General features: G+C 38.4%; 1 protein-coding gene across 6 annotated transcripts in view; it reads left to right on the plus strand.

Moving 5' to 3' along the window:
* itprid2 (ITPR interacting domain containing 2) overlaps positions 1-19,518 on the plus strand; it is a 46,191-nt gene that overhangs the window by 443 nt on the left and 26,230 nt on the right. For 3 of the 6 annotated variants that reach the window (XM_044216120.1, XM_044216122.1, XM_044216121.1), the window contains exons 2-6: positions 7,339-7,458; positions 8,447-8,611; positions 11,553-11,595; positions 14,433-14,482; positions 14,756-14,809. In XM_044216120.1, coding sequence (XP_044072055.1) covers positions 7,416-7,458; positions 8,447-8,611; positions 11,553-11,595; positions 14,433-14,482; positions 14,756-14,809 — 355 coding nt within the window. In that variant the 5' untranslated portion in view covers positions 7,339-7,415. Of the gene's footprint in view, positions 1-7,338; positions 7,459-8,446; positions 8,612-11,552; positions 11,596-14,432; positions 14,483-14,755; positions 14,810-19,518 lie in introns of those variants that run through there. The other 3 variants (XM_044216123.1, XM_044216124.1, XM_044216125.1) reach the window with 2 other exon arrangements.

The raw sequence follows: 19,518 nt of genomic DNA on the forward strand, positions 1-19,518 counted from the left end.
GCTGGAAAGTAACTGCATTTAAGTACAGTTTTGAGCTACGTGTACTTTACGTGAGTATTTCTCATTTTATGCCCTTGTATACATCTACTTAACTACATTTCATTGAAAAATATTGTGCTTTTTATTGCACAACATTTACCTGACAGTTCCTGTACAGTTTTTACATGTAAAACACGTGAGGAGCTTATGAAACATGGTGCAGTACTTTACTATCAAACTAAACAGTGGTTACACACTGACAAATGACAGCATTAAGTAATAATATCCAATAATGCGGTGTATTATTAACACTTGGAGAGTAGTGTTTTTGCCTAATGAGTACTTTCACTTTATTTACTTGCAGTACATTTTGCTGGTAGTACTTTTATCTAAGTAACATTATGAATGCAGGACTTAACTTGTAATGGAGTACTATAGACTTTAATATTTCTATTTTTACTAAAATAGAGGTAAAGGATCTGAATACTTCTTCCACCACAGGCTTTCTTAATTTACTCAAGTACTGTACTTTTAATTTTGAGGTACTGGTACTTAACTCCATTTTATGCTACTTTATACTTCTACTCCACTAAATTTCAGAGGGAAACATTGTACTTTCTACACCACTACATTTAATTTATAGCTTTACAGATTCAGATTATTGATGCAAAATATAATCAACAAATAACTGAAAACAGTGTCCAGATGACTACGACTGAAACCTTTTCTATGATATATTATTATTGATTAAGCTACTGAGCAGTATATAAAGTATTTAAAATTAGCTCCACCTTTACCAGCTGCAACAAAGTCATGTACACATTAACGCATGGGCCATTCTGCTTAATGAGTACTTTACTTTTGGTAAATATATTTTGATGCTATTACTTTTGTTTTTACTTAAGTTAAAGTTTAAATGCACGACTTACTTGTGACAGAGTATTTCTACATTGTGGTATTGGTACTTTTACTTTAAGTAAAAGATTGAAGTACTTCTTCCACCACTGGTTGTTGTCGTTGTTGCTGCGTGTTGATAAACTTGAGTAAAATATTTCTGAGCTGCTGCAGCAGAAACAGTGACGCTGGAAGAACAATTTTGAGCTAGTGATATGCTGCTTTATAGTTCTACTCCACTACATTTCAGGGGGAAATATTGCACTATAGTTCCTTTTCAAATGTATTTTACGTTAAAAAACAAACATGGGATCAGCTTATGTAAGATTGATGCATTGTCAGATGAAACTGCCCAACAGTATATGAAGTAGTTAAAACACTTCCACCTCGACCAACTGCAATAAAAGTACCACTTCCATGTTAATGCATCAGTAATAATTATCCAAGTATATAATTATATAACAGTGACAGGGGCCATTACTCTGCATAACGACTGCTTTTAGTTTTGATACTTTTAAGTACATTTTGTTCCTTATTCTTCTGTATTTTCACTTTTTGAATGCAGGACTTGTAATGTATAATGTGTTTATATTGTTGTATTTCTACTTTTACTTAAGTAAATGATTTGAATACTTCTTCCAGCGCTGAATCTGGATGTTATCTAGATTATCTGTGTAGTTTCTCACTTCACCCCTGACTGTAATACTCATGTCAACATTTTTGGCTTTTTTTTTTTATTGTTGCAGCTGCTTGAAATTGAGCTTTATTTACTGTTGAGCAGTTTAATGCATCATATTTTTTATGTTTTATAACGTAAAATCCTTGAAGTGACCAGTAACTCCAGCTTTCAGGTAAATGCAGTGGATTAAAAAATGGGCCTCAGGCAAGAACCAGCTGTACGAACCACTTTGTTAAAGGTTAGGTTCTGTCTTAAAACAGGTGAACATTTGAACATTGAAACAGGTTTTACTTGCGGTAATCATTCTACAAAAATGTCGCTGTCGAATAGTTTTTGGTCCCCGAATACAACATGGGCTGCAACTAATGATTATTTAAATTATCGATTAATCTGTTGATTATTTTTTTGATTAATCAATTAATTGTGTAGTCTATAAAACATCAGAAAATAGTAAAAAGTCAAAAATGATATGAATAATTTCAAGTTGATGCCTTCAGATTGCTTGAATAATTGAATAAACCCAAATATATTTAGCTTACTATCATATATGACAACGAAACGCATCAAATCCTCACATTTGAGGAAGCTGGAACCAGAGAATTTCTGGCATTTTTGTTTGAGAAATTATTGTAACGATTAAACAAATATTCAAAAATGGAATTTTCCGTCAATCGACCAATCGATTTATCGAACAATCGTTTTAGTTTCTACTGCTAAGTTTGTTTTGTTTTTTTGTCTGCTGATTTCCAACAGCGGGACCTGAAATTCTTTCTTTTCACTCTTTGGTACCATTTTTGTGAATGAAACAAACGGAGCAGAACAGGCAGCCTTAAATGGCAATGAAGAGGTTGCATGAACAGGTGGCATTTATCAGGCCGAAACGAGCGATTTACGACAAGCTGAATTCAACTTGGAGCGCTCGTACGAGCAAAAAAGTAAGAGAGATTTAAGATATGAAAATGTTCTTGCAATGTTTCCCTCTGAAATGTAGTGGAGTATAAACTAGCATACAATGGAACATACTTAAGTACATAAGTAAATGTAAAATCAAAATTATACTTATTATTTTCCTTATGAGTTATTTTCCACCACTGCTTTTTTATATATGCGTCATGACCGTACCTAAGGAAAGCACCGCTCTCACGCTTCTGGCATCATTAGAGTCTATTTGTGGTGACTATTGATTCAAAAAGAAATAACAAGAAGAGCCTTTGTTCAGTTTCTCTTTGCTCCGAGTATCATCCTGCCGTTTGCTGTAACAATGATGTAAACTGGGTCCTCACATCCATGCTGGTGTTTAACTGTGTTTGCAGTCAGCATTGATTACTGTCAGTGAGGTGAAGGTTCAAGTGTCAGTACAGCTGGAGTGTTTGCTGTGTTCAGGTGGCAGGAAACAGACTTTAAGTGTGGTTTCTTTCATACAGTCGTGACCTCTGAGTTTCTGGTTTCTGTCAGAGTCGATTTAGTTCCAGACTGGATATTCATACAGTCACTAGGTCATATTCACTCAAAGATGTTAAATTTATGATGATATGAAACAGAGAAAAGCAGAAAATATTTTTTTTTCATATATTTCTTTATACTTTAAGTGCATAACGTTGATTTACACTCGCTTAAATATGATAATATTCATAATTAATTCTTACTATATTTGTATATTTACTGTGAAAGAGAAAACAAGGAAAGAAAAATTAATAAACCAAAATGGTAGGAAAGAGAAAAAGAATCGCTAAATACGGAAACTCAAAAAAACCCCAAATCTCATTGATTGACCATCCATATTTAATAATCACTTATAGGCCATCAGTTTAACTTTGGATTTATTACAGCTGAATCTGTATTTCATCACACTACATCTGCCTTTTTTATTTAGGGGCCTCATATTTAATCAATTTACTGTCTCGAATATTCCAGTTTTTGATTTCTGATTCTAGAGGTTATTATTTCAATTTCTTAAATTTTGTTTACTTTTGACTTCCAGTTTCTTGTAACCTGTTTCATAGCTGCAATTCTAAGTATCTTGTATAGGTATCTGTCTATTTCAGATGGTGATATGCCTAAAATAGTAGGCCTGATAAAGAATCTTGTATACAGTATGTTCCATGCTTAACTCTTCTTCTAACTGTCCACCTAGTTCAGAGTTACACTTGTTTGTATCTTGTGTTTCTAAATGATTTTGTTATAAAAATCTTATTTATGTAAAAATCCTCACATTTGAGAAGCTGGAACCAAAATGTTTGGTACTTTTGCTTGATAAATGACAACAATTAATCGATTTATCAAAATAGTTGTTGATTAATTTTCTGACTGATTTGGTGATTTGCAGGTCAAAAGACGTGTCGATGTTGAGGTTAAACAGAGCTAAATTTGGTTAGAAATTGAATGATTTTAGACGTCTATGTTACATATAACTGTTGCTTCAACAGCATATAAATGACTGTATTTCAATGTGAAGAAGGTCCTAATTACATGTGGAAATCTAGTCATTAAAGAGCTGTCTGTCGGTAGGTGCAACACTTTGGTCCAAACTGAAATATCTCAACAACTATTGGATGGATTGTCATGAAAATTGGAATAGATATTCATGATCCCCAGCGGATGAATCTAATTACTTTGGTGATCCCCTGGCTTTTCCTCTAGCGCCACCTGCGGGTCAAAGGTTCCACTTATTCCCATCAGCCTCAGCTGTACTTTGTGTTCAGTGTTAATTAGCTACTGCTAGAATGCTAAACATCAGCATCTTAGCATTGTCATTGTGAGCATGTTAGCATTTAGCTCAAAGCAATGCTGTGCCTACGTACAGCCTCACAGAGCTGCTAGCGTGGCTGTAGACTCTTACAGACTGGGATTAGCTAAATTATTATTTAAATGATGAAATATTTGATAAAATAACAAGTAAACAAAGCTAAGAATCTGACCAGACATTGCATGCCAACTTTCAGTCCTTGACACATTTCGGTTAATAGCAAAAAAGCATTAAGGTACCGAACCCTTTTCTAGATGTTTTGATGCTTTTCTCCACTGTGAAAACTTGTCACCATTGAAGCCTGTAATAACTGTCAGAATTCAAAGTAAACACAGACACTACAAACTCTTTATAGCCTCCTTTAAGCCTATAGGAGCTGAGTGTTTGAAACTTAGACAGTTTTGGGGTGAAGGATGACTTAAGAGGACTGTGATGAGGGTGAAAGACAGTTGAGCAGCTCCTCATTTGTACTGATGGCTGTGTGTTAAAGAAGCTCGCTCTCTGCACACTGTCTGTCTGTGTGTTGTTGTTGACATTCCAGTTTGTTTTGTATTTATGAGAGAAATCTAAAAATAAATCGATCCCTCCCTCACCCCCCATCTCTCTCTCTCGGACAGGAAGTTGTTCTGTTATTCATTGTAAACACTTGTTTCCTGTTTCACACGTTCTCATTTAGATTTGGCTGCATGTTCCTCTTTTTTCCCCCTCTTCCTCTCCATCTTTCTCCTCCAGTCAGTGACTACATATGGATTATTCTATATTTACCTCCGTGCTTTAGTTTTCTCCTGTCATCACCTCCTTTTCTCTTCTTTCTTTGTTGATCTCATTTTGTTATTGTAATCTTGGGTTTTATTTTAGTAAATGACTTTGTGACCCCATGTTAACTATTGTTAGCAACCATGTAACCAAATTACCTATTATTACATTTCCTCAGTAGTGTCTATTCCTGTTGGTATCAACAGTCGACTGATGGTCGACCGCAGGGGCTGAGCCAGTCTTTTGCCTGTGAGACTGAGTTGAGGGGAGTAATCATTGCATCATATGTTTTGTCAGTAAAATCATAATCTGCAATATTTTTGTAACTCCAAATGATGAGTAAATGACGTGGAGTACAATTAGTGACATCATGAACTATGCCCCGATCAAAGACATTTAATATTGAGTCTGAGTCTGATAGTCTGATAAGCTACAACCTGAAAATGAGATAAAATACAACTTAAATCATTTCAAAATAAATGTTTGTGCCAAAGATGCTCAGAATATATATATATATATATATATATATATATATATATAGCAGCAGAAGACATGTTGATTAAAAATGTGTCTGACACATTGAAATAACAGTAGTAGCTGCTAAATTTGACACACCTCTTTTTTCACGAGCTACTTGATCCAAATACTGAAGGTTCTGGTTCAAGACTATTAAACTGATAATTAAACGTTTAACTGGGAGAATGCCACTCCCGATCAGCTGATCGTTTTAAGAGAGTTAGACGTATCACTCTGTTGGAACTACAAAAACAGTCGGTTATACAGTGACGTTACAGAGTGGAGCTTCTTACATCACAAATGATCTTTTAGCCTGTCAGCACCGGCTAAAAAGTTGGCAATCCTGGCGTCTGAACTCAGAGTCACTCACCGGTGCACCCAAGTAATTTTTCACTTTCAGTTTTCACTCTCATATAAAGTGAAATGGTGCACTGTAGAGCCAGCTGTCATAAAGGAGAGCAACATGCAACACTGACATGCTGAGGTTGAGAACAAAACACAGTAGAGTTCAGTAAAGAAAGGAACAGATATTAATCGGGTTCATTTTAACCGATACTTATCCATTAAACTGAGCCTTTATGATCTCTATAAAGAAGCATACAATGACAAACACTCAAGTGAAGAACAAGTAGCTCATAACTTTACTTAAGTAGAGTACTTCAGGAAATGCACTTAGTTACTTTCCACAAGTGATTTCCTTTCTGTTCTTCTGGGTTTGATTTGTTTGGACAACAGAGCTCAGCACTGGACTTTTTTTGGCTACTGTGTGTGTGTGTGTGTGTGTGTGTGTGTGTGTGTGTGTGTGTGTGTGTGTGTGTGTGTGTAATCTCAGCTGGTCTCAGTGTGGGTAACTTGGTCATCAATAATAAAGGCCACTTCTCATCTCACCACAAAACATCTTGACTCTGTTTCATCCCTCCAAGATGGAACACGTACTATTTATTTAAAGCTCATTTAAAGAAATGATTGATTAGTGGTCGTCTCTGTCAGAATCAGAATCAGAATCAGAAATACTTTATTGATCCCCGAGGGGAAACTCTTTTGTTACAGCAGCTCACCTTTACGTCAGTGCGCACAGGAATAGAAGTACTAAGCAAAAAATATAATACACTATTATACAGGTCAGAAAATAAATTAAGTACCAAGTGGGTATAAGTATAAAATAAAATAAGTGTGAAGTGTTAATAATCAGTTGCTCCTTGCTATCTTCAGTCTGTCTTTGCTGTCACCATTTCTATCTTGCCATCGGCAATTTGTCCTTTTTTTAATTGATGTTTTGTTGTACCAGAGTGCTTTGGTATTTTCTTTTTATGTCTGTGTACTGTATGCTTCTGCTTAGCATTTTTCAATTTGTGCCTAGTAATGCAGCACAATGTCTTATTTAGTGCATATTTCTATTAACATTAATATATACTTTTTATTACTTTGCACGTCATGTATTCTGTGCTTCTGTGTTACATGTTTTAATTAGTATCTAACAATGTAGTATATTTAAGCCCTTTATGATATACATTTCACTAACATTAATATTCTCTTCTCTTTTTATTATTGCTCTGCATGTTTATGAACTGTTTCCACTGTTCTTGAATCTTATATTATTATTTTTTTTTTGTGTGTGACTTGTGGCATCTGTTCAGGGACTACAGATGAAAAATAGCATTCAGACTAACTCTGCCACATTTGCAGCAATGTTTATTAATGTGCACTGTCCCTTTAAATGAAACAGTAAATAAATAAATGAAGATTCATTCTCTGTCTCTCTCTCCAGGTGTGTTACCTGTACCTCATCAGTCTTCTCTGACTGACTGACTAACTGCCGACAAACAGACACGCAGACGGGCAGATATGGAGAGTGGAGCTCTGGGAATAGACACCAGCACTGCTCCAGGTGGGTCGTCTTACTTAAACAGTTTAAATAATTAGCTAAAAGTAATGGATAAACAATTTAAATAGTTAGCTAAAATTAACAAATAAACTTGAAATAAGTAGATGAAAATTTGATAAACTATTAAAATATTATCTAAAGGTAATGGATAAACAGTTGAAATAGCTAAAAGTAATGGATAAGCAGTTGAAATAGTTAACTAAAAGTAATGGATAAAAAGTTGAAACAGTTAGCTAAATGTAATGGATAAATGATTGAAAGGTCCAGCTTTTGACTCTCTTGGGGGTAGTACAAATGCAAACTTGACCAAACTGACCAAAAAAATTACCAGTTCAGTTGTATGCTAAAATGATTGTATATGTTTGTAGTGTTACTTAACATCCACTTTAAAATAAGTTGAAATTAACACATTTGGGACATGACGGGTGGTGTCAAAGTGTGTGTGTGTGTGTGTGTGTGTGTGTGTGTGTGTGTGTGTGTGTGTGTGTGTGTGTGTGTGTGTGTGTGTATTGAATGGTGGCATGAAGTTTGTCCCATTGATAAGATCAGTGTTTCCAGCGTCCGGCTGCAGACAGCGGCTCAGACCAGCTAGCTTACTGCTGCTGTCAACTAGCCTGATCTGTCAGCTAGTTAGCCACTAGCCTGTGTCAAAGTTGAACTTCAGGTGACCGTTCCACACAGATTTACCTTGCCGATGAGTCATCAAATATATTGGAATTCAATGTGATATTACATTGTCATTAATGCTGGGCCCTCAGTCATGTCTTTATTGTCCCTTATCAAACTGGTGGTTGAAAAGAACAGTTAGGTGGTCTAGATATGGAGGGAGAGGGCTGGTGCGTGTGATGGCTCAGCTCGATTCACCTGCTGTGTGTGTTTGCATTCGATCAGTTGTAGTTTCTGTTTGTCAGGTTAAACATCTGCCAAACCTGACCAATGACTTCATAGTAGTCAGGCTGTTGGACAGATTGTTTGCTTGATTGATCCTCAGATCCCAGTGTGCAGTCAGACTGCAACATAGCCTTTCTGCGGCGTCGGGCCTGGGCCCAGAGTAGAGACTCCATCTGGCAAGAACCAGAACCAGAGCACTGTGGCCCCCAGGGGCCCCAACAGAGCCAGAGGGATGAGGAAGCACAGAGTCCCTCAGAAGAACCAGGTTAGACTGAGCTCAACTCTCACCAAAGCAATGTTGTAACAGGGGATATTTTAGCTATCTTAAATGTTAACTGTATTTTTAAAAAGCAAAATATTTCACATTAATCCTATATTTTCTGAGAAAATTCTATTTTCTGCTACAATGTCATATAATATTGATATAATATCCACTTCCCTTCACTAGCAGCCACTTAGGCTGAGTGCCAAAGTCAATGCAGATTTTATCTTATCGCATTATTGCCGTATATATCGACTCATAAATAAGTAAGATAACTAGTAATTGCAGAACAGAAAGGCCAATGGTGTAGTGTTTGTGGTAACTTAGAAACAGTGTCTCCATTACATAGTTTGTCCACCAGAGAGCTCCTACAAGTTTATGTATTGGTTTATTTTTTACAGTATAAAACAAATATTGGCAGATATATTGTTTTGGGATATTTTTAACTCTAAAATATTGATATTGAAGTGAGTGGGGGAAAAAACATATCTTCTCTGTATGTGACATGTGCTGGGTATGGGTGGGCGATATGTATAAATTCCTATATCACGGTATATGTACATAACTATATCACAACATTGATATATACAGTGGTGTGAAAAAGTGTTTGCCCCCTTCCTGATTTCTTATTTTTTTGCATGTTTGCCATACTTAAATGTTTCAGATCATCAAACAAATTTAAATATTAGTCAAAGATAACACAAGTAAACACAAAATGCAGTTTTTAAATGAAGGTTGTTATTATTAAGGGAAAACAAAATCCAAACCTACATGGCCCTGTGTGAAATAGTGATTGATCTCAATCAAGAAATCACTTAAATAGGACCTGCCTGACAAAGTGAAGTAGACCAAAAGATCTTCAAAAGCTAGACATCATGCCGAGAACCAAAGAAATTCAGGAACAAATGAGAAAGAAAGTAATTGAGATCTATTAGTCTGGAAAAGGTTAAGAAGCCATTTCTGAAGCTTTGGGACTCCAGCGAACCACAGTGAGAGCCATTATCCACAAATGGCGAAAACATGGAACAGTGGTGAACCTTCCCAGGAGTGACCGGCCGACCAAAATTACCCCCAAGAGCACAGCGACAACTCATCCAAGAGGTCACAAAAGACACCACAACAACATCCAAAGAACTGCAGGCCTCACTTGCCTCCAGTTAAGTGAGGCTCAGTGTTCATGACTCTGCCATAAGAAAGAGACTGGGCAAAAATGGCCTGCCTGGCAGAGTTCCAAGACGAAAACCATTGCTGAGCAAAAAGAACATTGGGCTTGTCTCATTTTTGCCAGAAAACATCTTGATGATCCCCAAGACTTTTGGGGAAAATACTCTGTGGACTGACGAGACAAAAGTTGAACTTTTTGGAAGGTGTGTGTCCCATTACATCTGACGTAAAAGTAACACCGCATATCAGAAAAAGAACATCATACCAACATTAAAATATGGTGGTGGTAGTGTGATGGTCTGGGGCTGTTGAAGACTTGCTGTGATAAATGGAACCATGAATTCTGCTGTCTACCAAAAACTCCTGAAGGAGAAGGTCCGGCCATCTGTTCGTGACCTCAAGCTGAAGCGAACAAGGGTTCTGCAGCAGGACAATGATCCAAAACACACCAGCAAGTCCACCTCTGAATGGCTGAAGAAGAACAAAATGAAGACTTTGGAGTGGCCTAGTCAAAGTCCTGACCTGAATCCTATTGAGATGCTGTGGCATGACCTTAAAAAGGCAGTTCATGCTCGAAAACCCTCCAATGTAGCTGAATTACAACAATTCTGCAAAGATGAGTGGGCCAGAATTCCTCCACAGCGCTGTAAAAGACTCATTGCAAGTTATCGCAAACGCTTGATTGCAGTTGTTGCTGCTAAGGGTGGCCCAACCAGTTATTAGGTTTAGGGGGCAATCACTTTTTCACACAGGGTCATGTAGGTTTGGATTTTGTTTTCCCTTAATAATAACAACCTTCATTCAAAAACTGCATTTTGTGTTTACTTGTGTTATCTTTGACTAATATTTAAATTTGTTTGATGATCTGAAACATTTAAGTGTGACAAACATGTAAAAAAATAAGAAATCAGGAAGGGGGCAAACACTTTTTCACACCACTGTATTCGGTATTACTCTTAACAACAATTACAAAAATAGTACAACACAACAACACAAATACCTGTAAAACTAGTAACATTCATTATTAGCCTCAGCTGTACTTTGTGTTTAGTGCTAATTAGCACATGTTAGCATGCTAACACGCTAAACTAAGATGGTGAACACGGTAAACATACCTACTAAATAGGGCCACTGTGAGCATTTTAGCATGGTGACGTTAGCATTTAGCTCAAAGTACAGCTGTGCCTCAGTACAGCCTCACAGAGCCACTGGCATGGCTGTAGACTCGTAGCCTTGTTTAAACATGCACAATCCCCTCAAGTCATATTGGTTCTCTATAACTGTAAACAACTTTTGGATACTTGGACTTGGATAACTGATTAATTAAGACATTCACCAAGCAAAAATGCCAAACATTCGCTAGTTCCAGCTTTTCAAATGTGAAAATGTGTCTTCCTGTTTTTGTATCATATTTAAATATATATTTTTGTACTGTTATTCAGACAAAATTTGAAATTTGAAGACATCACTTCGGGCTCTGGGAAACTTTGATGGCCATTTTTCACTAAACTACGAGTTGGAAAAATAATTGACAGACTGAATGATAATGAAAATAATAATTTTAGTTGCAGCCACAGCAGTGTGAACAAGAACTGGATCATTTAGATGTAAACTGTTGTGGAATTACAGCTTGCTGGCACCATGACTATAATCAACTGAGATAGTTTATATCCTGAAGTTTGGCACTGTTGTAATGCTTTTATAGCATGTTGTAATCACTGTTGCACACGGCATCTGCTGGCTTATTGCCTTAACATGCTCATCTGTCTCTCTCTGTCAGGGCTAGTTCCTAATAACATCACCAGCTGGCTGATTGAATGCAGGTACAGTATCTGTTCACCACCTGATTAAAGGACCACACCCATTTTTTTTATGTCCTGTTTTACCCTGTTTGCTACATGTCATATGTGTTAAAGCAGTGCAGACTTTTCAGATCAATCTGTACTTGATGACACCTTAAAATAATGCTGGCCAAATGTTGACTGTGGTGGATTATTTCTTTGCAGCCAGTTTCAAGTTGCTGCAAGTTGATTTTCTTAGAAATTTACTGAAACCGGTGATGGCATAGAAGGAGAAAAATCAAACAAAAAACCAATGGATGATTAGAAAATTATTCTTTCAATCCTGACTGACCGGTTGCGTGACAGACTGGCTAACTAGTTTTCTTGCTTACTGGTTTATTTATGTCTGGAGGTGTGTGTTTAGCAGCGGTGTTATCAGCTGCTGACGTAGAACCAACACGCAGTTGACGCCTAGACATACAACACACAGAACACACACACACAAAGGGAGCAGACCAACGCCCAGAGATAGGTCACATAGAGCTGTTCAGGCGAAGAAAGAAGGAAAGAGTGAATACAAAGAAAACACAGGAAGAAGCGGACAGAAGACGGAAAGAAAGGCAGAAAAAAGAAAGGAGAGTAAACAGAGGAGGGGTTCCTTCTGCTAAATCAACACTGTTATCACACACACAGTATTAGCTGCTGTCACTCACTTTACAGCGCTCTGACGTGTCCTCTGTAACGTCACCGTGGTAACATGACCAGCAGAATCAGAATCACAGGTTACTATGGCAACAGCCGCAACATGGCTGCTGGTGGAAAGTGGGAGGATTAGTGAACACTGCGGCTGCGCACTGTTATACAACCATCCGTGTGTGTGTGTGTGTGTGTGTGTTGAATGGTGGCATGAAGTTTGTCCCATTGATAAGAGCCGCAGGTTGTGTAACAGCTCAGTGTTTCCAGCGTCCGGCTGCAGACAGCAGCTCAGACCAGCTAGCTTACTGCTGCTGTCAACTAGCCTGATCTGTCAGCTAGTTAGCCTGGGACAACTAGCCTGGTCAGTAGAACACCTGGGATAGGTATCAAAAACAGGATTTACCCTGGGATATTTAGTTTAGTCTGGTCAGTAGTTATCTACAATAAGTAGCCTGGCCTGACCAGGATTTAGCCTTGGATAGTTAGCCTTAACCTGACAGGCAGTTAGCGCTGGGATAGTTAGCCTTTACCTGACAGGCAGTTAGCGCTGGGATAGTTAGCCTTTACCTGACAGGCAGTTAGCCTGCGTTACTTATCCTTAGCCTGACAGGCAGTTAGCCTGCGTTACTTATCCTTAGCCTGACAAGTAGTTAGCCTGCGTTCCTTAGCCTTAGCCTGACATGCTATTAGCCTGCGTTCTTAGCCTTCACCTGACATGCAGTTAGCTTGCGTTCCTTAGCCTTCACCTAACAGACAGCTAATGTTGGGATAATTAACCTTTGCCTGACAGGAAGTCAGCTTGGGGGGGTCACTTTTCTTTTGCCTGACATGCAGTTAACGCAGGGATTGTTAGCCTTAGCCTGACAGGTGGCTAGCGCTGGGATAGTTAGCCTTTGTTTGATAGGCAGTTAGCCTGCGTTACTTATCCTTAGCCTGACAGGCAGTTAGCCTGCGTTACTTAGCCTTTGCCTGACATGCCGTTAGCATGCGTTACTTAGCCTTTGCCTGACATGCTGTTAGCCTGCGTTCCTTAGCCTTTACCTGACATGCAGTTAGCTTGCGTTACTTAGCCTTCACCTTACAGACAGCTAATGTTGGTATAATTAACCTTTGCCTCACAGGAAGCCAGCTTGGGGGGGTCACTTTTCTTTTGCCTGACATGCAGTTAGTCTGCGTTCTTTAGCCTTCGCTTGACATGCTGTTAGCCTGAGTTCCTTAGCCTTCACCTGACATGCAGTTAGCCTGCGTTCTTTAGCCTTCACCTGACATGCAATTAGCCTGCGTGACTTAGCCTTCACCTGACATGCAGTTAACCTGCGTTCCTTAGCCTTCACCTGACATGCAGTTAGCCTGCGTGACTTAGCCTTCACCTTACAGGCAGCTAATGTTGGGATAATTAACCTTTGCCTGACAGGAAGTCAGCTTGGGGGCGTCACTTCTCTTTCACCTGCCATGCAGTTAGCGCAGGGATTGTTAGCCTTAGCCTGACAGGCAGTTATCCTGGGACTGTTTTCTTAAGTCTGACAGGCAGGTCTGGGATAGTTAGCTTAGGACAGATCAGGAGGTATCCTGGTATACTTTGCCTTGGCCTGACAGGCAGTTAGCCTGGGATAGTTAGCCTCAGCCTGACAGGTTGTGATAGTTTGTGTAGCCTGGTCAGTACTTAGTGTGGGCTAATGAGCATTGCACAACCAGGATTTAGCCTGACCAGGTGTTGGCTTTGGGTAGTTAGTTTCATGTACAACCAGGGGTTTGGATGAGATTATTACCCTCAGTTAGCCTGGGTTAGATAGTGTAGCCTGGTTTGTTATTAGCAACCCTAGTCTTGTCTGATGTAGCAGTAAGATAACAGTAGATGAGCATTAAGGGCGAAACACACCAACATCAAATATTTTCTATGTAAACCCAATTACTGACTACCAGAAGACGCATATCATTGTGGGTCATTCTGGTTACTGTGTACTCTCGACTTCTTGTGTGTGGAATATCTGGTGTGTGCTACGGGTATCATTATGATATGATGCTAAGTGATGCAGCTGGTGTGTTTTGATCTGTATGCTGTGCGCTAATAGGAGCTGACCTGACCTCACTGATAGAGTAGTCTGTTGGATTGTTATGTTTTTAATGGTGAGTTTATGGTTTGGGTTGATATATAACTCTCTGTGTCTATGTCTCTTGTCCAGGACTCCCCTCGGAGCCTCTCTAGATGATCAGAGTGCTTCTCCCAGCAGAGGTAATCCACATTTTCTGTGTGTGTTGTTTATATATTACATTGTGAGGACCCCAACCTGTTAGGACACTGACATAACCTTCATTGTGGGGTCTTTGGTTTTTGCCTAAATACTTGCAACCAGTCATCACAGCTTGTTTTTAAAGCTAGACTTTAGTTTTGGTCAGTGTTTGCACTTATGTATCAGAATTGGTAGAGAAAGTTCTCTTACTCTATGTATGTTACTGAAGGGATTTCACAACTTTACTACTTTGTGTGTACTTTGTGTGAGAACAGGAGTGCTGAGGAACGGCTGCAGCTTTGAAGATGACCTTTCACTGGGAGCTGAAGGTCAGTACACAGAAAACCCCACAATACAAACAAGATTACAGAGTTGTGCTCATTGTTAACAGTTTCCCTCCCATGTTCTGCTAATTCTGTATTTTAACGGATGCTGCCAACTCAAGGAACACTTTTTGGTAAATCCTCTTGTTCGCCATTGTAGCTTAATTTTGCAAATACAGATGCTGTGTAAAAAGGCAAACAGTTGTTCTTTCTAAGGACATTTTAATGTGGACTGATGAAAATGTTTTATTCTTCTTTTATTGAGTCTGTCCTTTCTTTTTTTGTCATTTGTTAGTTTGACAGACTTAATCTTAAAAATAGGAACAAACTAGTAAAAATGGGGAAGCTGTGCCGTCAGATTACTGGTGCTACCCGTAATGACCTTCAGCACCTGTATGAAGTGAGGGTCATCTCAAAGTCACAGACTATTGTTTTGGACCTTCACATCCTTTTACATTCAACGCAGACTACTGTCTGTAAAGCAAATTGCCCCTCAGGGGCGTTAAAGTTTTTTACTCTTACTCTTATCCAGTCAGATGAGAAGATGGATTTCGGTAGGTCTTTCCCCCAAATGTTGATGATTTGAATCATTAGTCGAGAAACCCCTGATTCGAACCTCAACTTGTCAGTCTAAAACGGAGGGCAGACTGGTGCGATGTGTGCTCTGTGTCTTCACCCTCATGTCTGCTCACCCTCGCAATGCTTTCAGCTCCAGTGCTGAATGCTAGTGAAGCCATCTGCCTGTCTCCTACTGCTTTCCAGTGTGATCGTCACTTGCGCTGTCAGCAGTCAATTGGGAGAGGAGCTCTGTAGTGCGTTAGGATTTTACATATTACTACCCCAACAACCCCTATATCTCCATAAATAAATAATGTAATAATACTTAGTGTGTTAAGATACAAATAAACAGGTCGCCAGCAAACAGTTTCACAATAAAAACATAGAAAAAGAGAAAAATATCCACTCATATCCATTCTGCTAACTCATCAGTCTGGCTCAGGATAGTTTCCTTTGTCAAACTGACGATGTCCTCACAGCAGTGGCTAACTTTATAGGCTTAAAACAAGTCTGTCTTTATTTTTATGAAACTGTAAAATAATCTAAGAGCAAAATTAAGAATGGCCTAACATTCCAGACCAGTCTAAAATATCTTTGTGAAACCGGCCCCAGGTCTTGCCGTCCTGGGAGTCTTGTTCATAATCCGGTATGTTGGATATGATGGATAAAGGTGTGACTGATTTCCACTGTCTCACAATAATTCTGTGTCCTGTTAACATGGGTGGTCAGCACCACAGTTTGTTAAAGCCACGCATCTGTAGATTTTTAGATATGATACCTAACATGCACAGGGCTTGGTTCTTATCGAGGGACACATTGAGCAACTCATTTACAAAAGATGTTATTTTTCTCATCTTGTCACAGTCATATAGCATGTATACCATTGATCCAACCTCCTTATGACAGTTCTGGTTAAAAATGTATTACTGAACTATGATCAGGAGTGCATCCTGATCACTTACTGATCAGCCATAAAAGCCATAAAAGCTCTCTTCCAGGGGATCAGAGACATTTTCACACCTGTAGTTCAGTATATTTGGTCCAGACCAAAAAAGGAACCATTGTTGACTTTTAGTTCTAGTCTGGTTTGTGTTCACACTGGCTTTTTACAAAGAAACCAAGAACTGTTAACATGAAGTCATTCAAACTGAGAGGTAAGTCATTGATTGGACATTTTTGGCGACTGTCATCCTGCATCATCAGGACCCACAGGAGGATATCAAATCTGGTGACTGAGTCATGCAGCACTTTAATGCTTCTTATGTGTATATTTATGTTCTCAAAGTTCACGATGAAATAATTGATTATAAGCATTATTAGTATTAGTATTCTGCAAATCGAAACTATTATTTTGTGTGAATGTATGTGTACAAAAAATCCTTTAACTTAATGAGAATGCAGCTTGATCACTTTTGATCACTTTTTTCGTTTCGTTTCGTTTCTTTATTTGCACGTATAAAAAATTAAAAAAAGATACAGTATATAAATTGCAAGGAAATGTGAAGGAGAATTGCCTAAAAACCCTCCAGGGGCTTGAAAAGTGGCATTCTCCAGGCAGCATATTACAGGAAATAATTACAGCAATGTGGTATACACAATTTGTTTGTACCTATTAATAATTTTAGACATAGTAAAAAAAAACGAACACATAGTTTAACATGTACTTGACAACAATGAATCCCATAAACACCCATCTGTTACACAAGTATAATGAATCAGTCATAGTCACAAGACTCCCACACACCCACCACACACACACATCAAGAACACTCATTCATAATACATGCAAATATACACTATCATTAACAGACTAAGAGCATACATGCATGTGATATGGCTTAGATTATTCACAAGACAAAAAAGATTAAAGTGAAAATAACCACAAATAATGACAAAGAAAAACATGCGCTGTTCATAGTAGGCCTTTAGACTTGTATGACAAAGGAAAATAGTAGTTATATAGGCTTATATAGGCAGTCCATATGGAAAATATTGGTTGGTTAGAAGAAGTGATTTCAGGGCTCTTTTAAACAGCTGTAAAGAAAAATTCAGAAAGTGTAAAGGCAGATAATTCCATATTTTGGACCGCTGGTAGAATATACTAAACTGAGATTGGGAAGTACGAGAATGAGGGGGTCTAAGGAAACAAGAGCATTATATGCAAATATATCATGAAAAGAAGGAGGAATGGTTCTTTTTAAGGAACTATAAACAAATAAACCAGTCCGGAGATAGTTCACTTGATAAACACTGAGACCTAATTGAAGAAATAGAGGCTGAGTGGAATGTCTTCGTTGTACACAACTTATTATTCTTATTGCTCATTTCTGAAGATGATATATGGGCTCAAGTTTGGTCTGATGAGTACTAGCCCAAGCTATATTACAATTAATATACGGATAAACTATTGAGTAATATAACATAGTGGCTACCACAGTATTGAACAAGTGACGGGTTTTGCCTAGTTTACCAGTACTCTTTGCCATTTTCATTGTTATGGCCCTGATATGAGGTTTCCAAGATAAGAATTCTTCAAACAGAACGCCAAGGAATCGTGTAGAGCAGACATTAGTTATGAGGATGTTATTTGTGTGTAAGTGAAGGACAGATGTCTGACAAACACAACATTGTCAGTAGAATCAACACTGCTCCATCTTCATTCCTCAGTCCTGTTTCTTCATGAGGTAAAAGTCAACAGTCTTAGAGGTGTGAAAACACACTGCATGCATGACTCACCGTCCTCTGTGTGTGTTTTCATAATTCCTCTAATCTGCTATGAATACATCAGTAATGGCTCTGATAGAAAGAGTGTGAATGTGTTATTGTGTGAACAATAGACTGTAATGACTATGTTGAAGCATTGAACACTGAAATGTGTGTGTGTGTGTGTGTGTGTTTGTGTGTCAGCTGGTAGAATCTGGGACTGAATAGCCGCTAATGAGTTGATGCCTCGAGGTCAGAGGTTGTGTAGAATTGATTGATTGATTGATTGAGACATCTTGTTCAGTACCTGCAGTTTCTGATACAGTTTAGTTACAGTATAGTTACAGTTAACTTCATTTAATTTCATACACAGTAAAAAAAAGACCACAACAGCTGCTCAAATCTAGTGCTGAAATTGTAAATTTATAATCATTTCAGCATTAATAATTAATAAGTTGCTAACTAATTAAAAGTCATTTTTGTAATAATGTGTCCTCCAACCGGTCCTCCAGATTGATTTCCCAGACCTAGTTGAATTTTTGAGTTAGTTAATTTCTTGCTACCATTGAAACACCTCGCCCAACTTCAACATTTTTCTGTTTACCAAAATTATTCTTCATTTAGACATCAGTTAGCAAACCTGGAGGAGAAACAAGCCAAGAAAGACCATCACCATGTCCACAGTCTAAAAACTAGCTAGAGAAACCAATAAAATCACAGTAGCAATAGGTACAAAGTCATCTACATGCTTACAGACAAATTAAGCATTAAGTCATGATTTATTATCAATTTAACAATATAAAAATATTTCCAAATAACTAAAGGCTAAAATAACTCAAACTAATCACCTTTTGTTGGTTTAGAAGCAGAAACACAATTACACATATGACGTACAGTATGTGGTCAAGTAGACTAAAGCAAAAATGTATTTTAAATATCCTTTAAACCTGCAATAACTGATTTTCTTTTTGGCCACTTAGGCTGTATTCACACCAAATCGGGCGTTGCGGCGATTAGCGCATGGTTGTGCGGCGATGTGGGTGTATTTATTTGTGCTTTTGAACGTAACCGATGTGAAACAATCAGAAAATGACATTTATTACCCTGATTCGCCGGCTTTCCCGCTACCACCGCTCCCTCTCTTCATTCACTCACTAGCTCGCTCAACCACCGCTGTTCTCTCTCTCTCTCTCTCTCTCTCGCTCTCTCTCTCTCTCTCTCTCTCTCTCTCTCTCTCTCTCTCTCTCTCTCTCTCTCTCTCTCTCTCTCTCTCAAACAAATGAACACAAACCAAAGGACGTTGCAACTGGCTACACGAAATAATCCAAGCAAGGACAGAACTGGGGTCTCTGCATTTTGTCCGGCATCCCCTGCAGCCCCCACCATCGCAGCCTAAACGCACTACCCCCATTCAAGTGAATGGGAAGACTGGCATTTTCGCCGCAACGCCTGCT

The sequence above is a fragment of the Siniperca chuatsi genome, linkage group LG12 (assembly GCF_020085105.1).
Source record: "Siniperca chuatsi isolate FFG_IHB_CAS linkage group LG12, ASM2008510v1, whole genome shotgun sequence".
NCBI lineage: Eukaryota > Metazoa > Chordata > Actinopteri > Centrarchiformes > Sinipercidae > Siniperca > Siniperca chuatsi.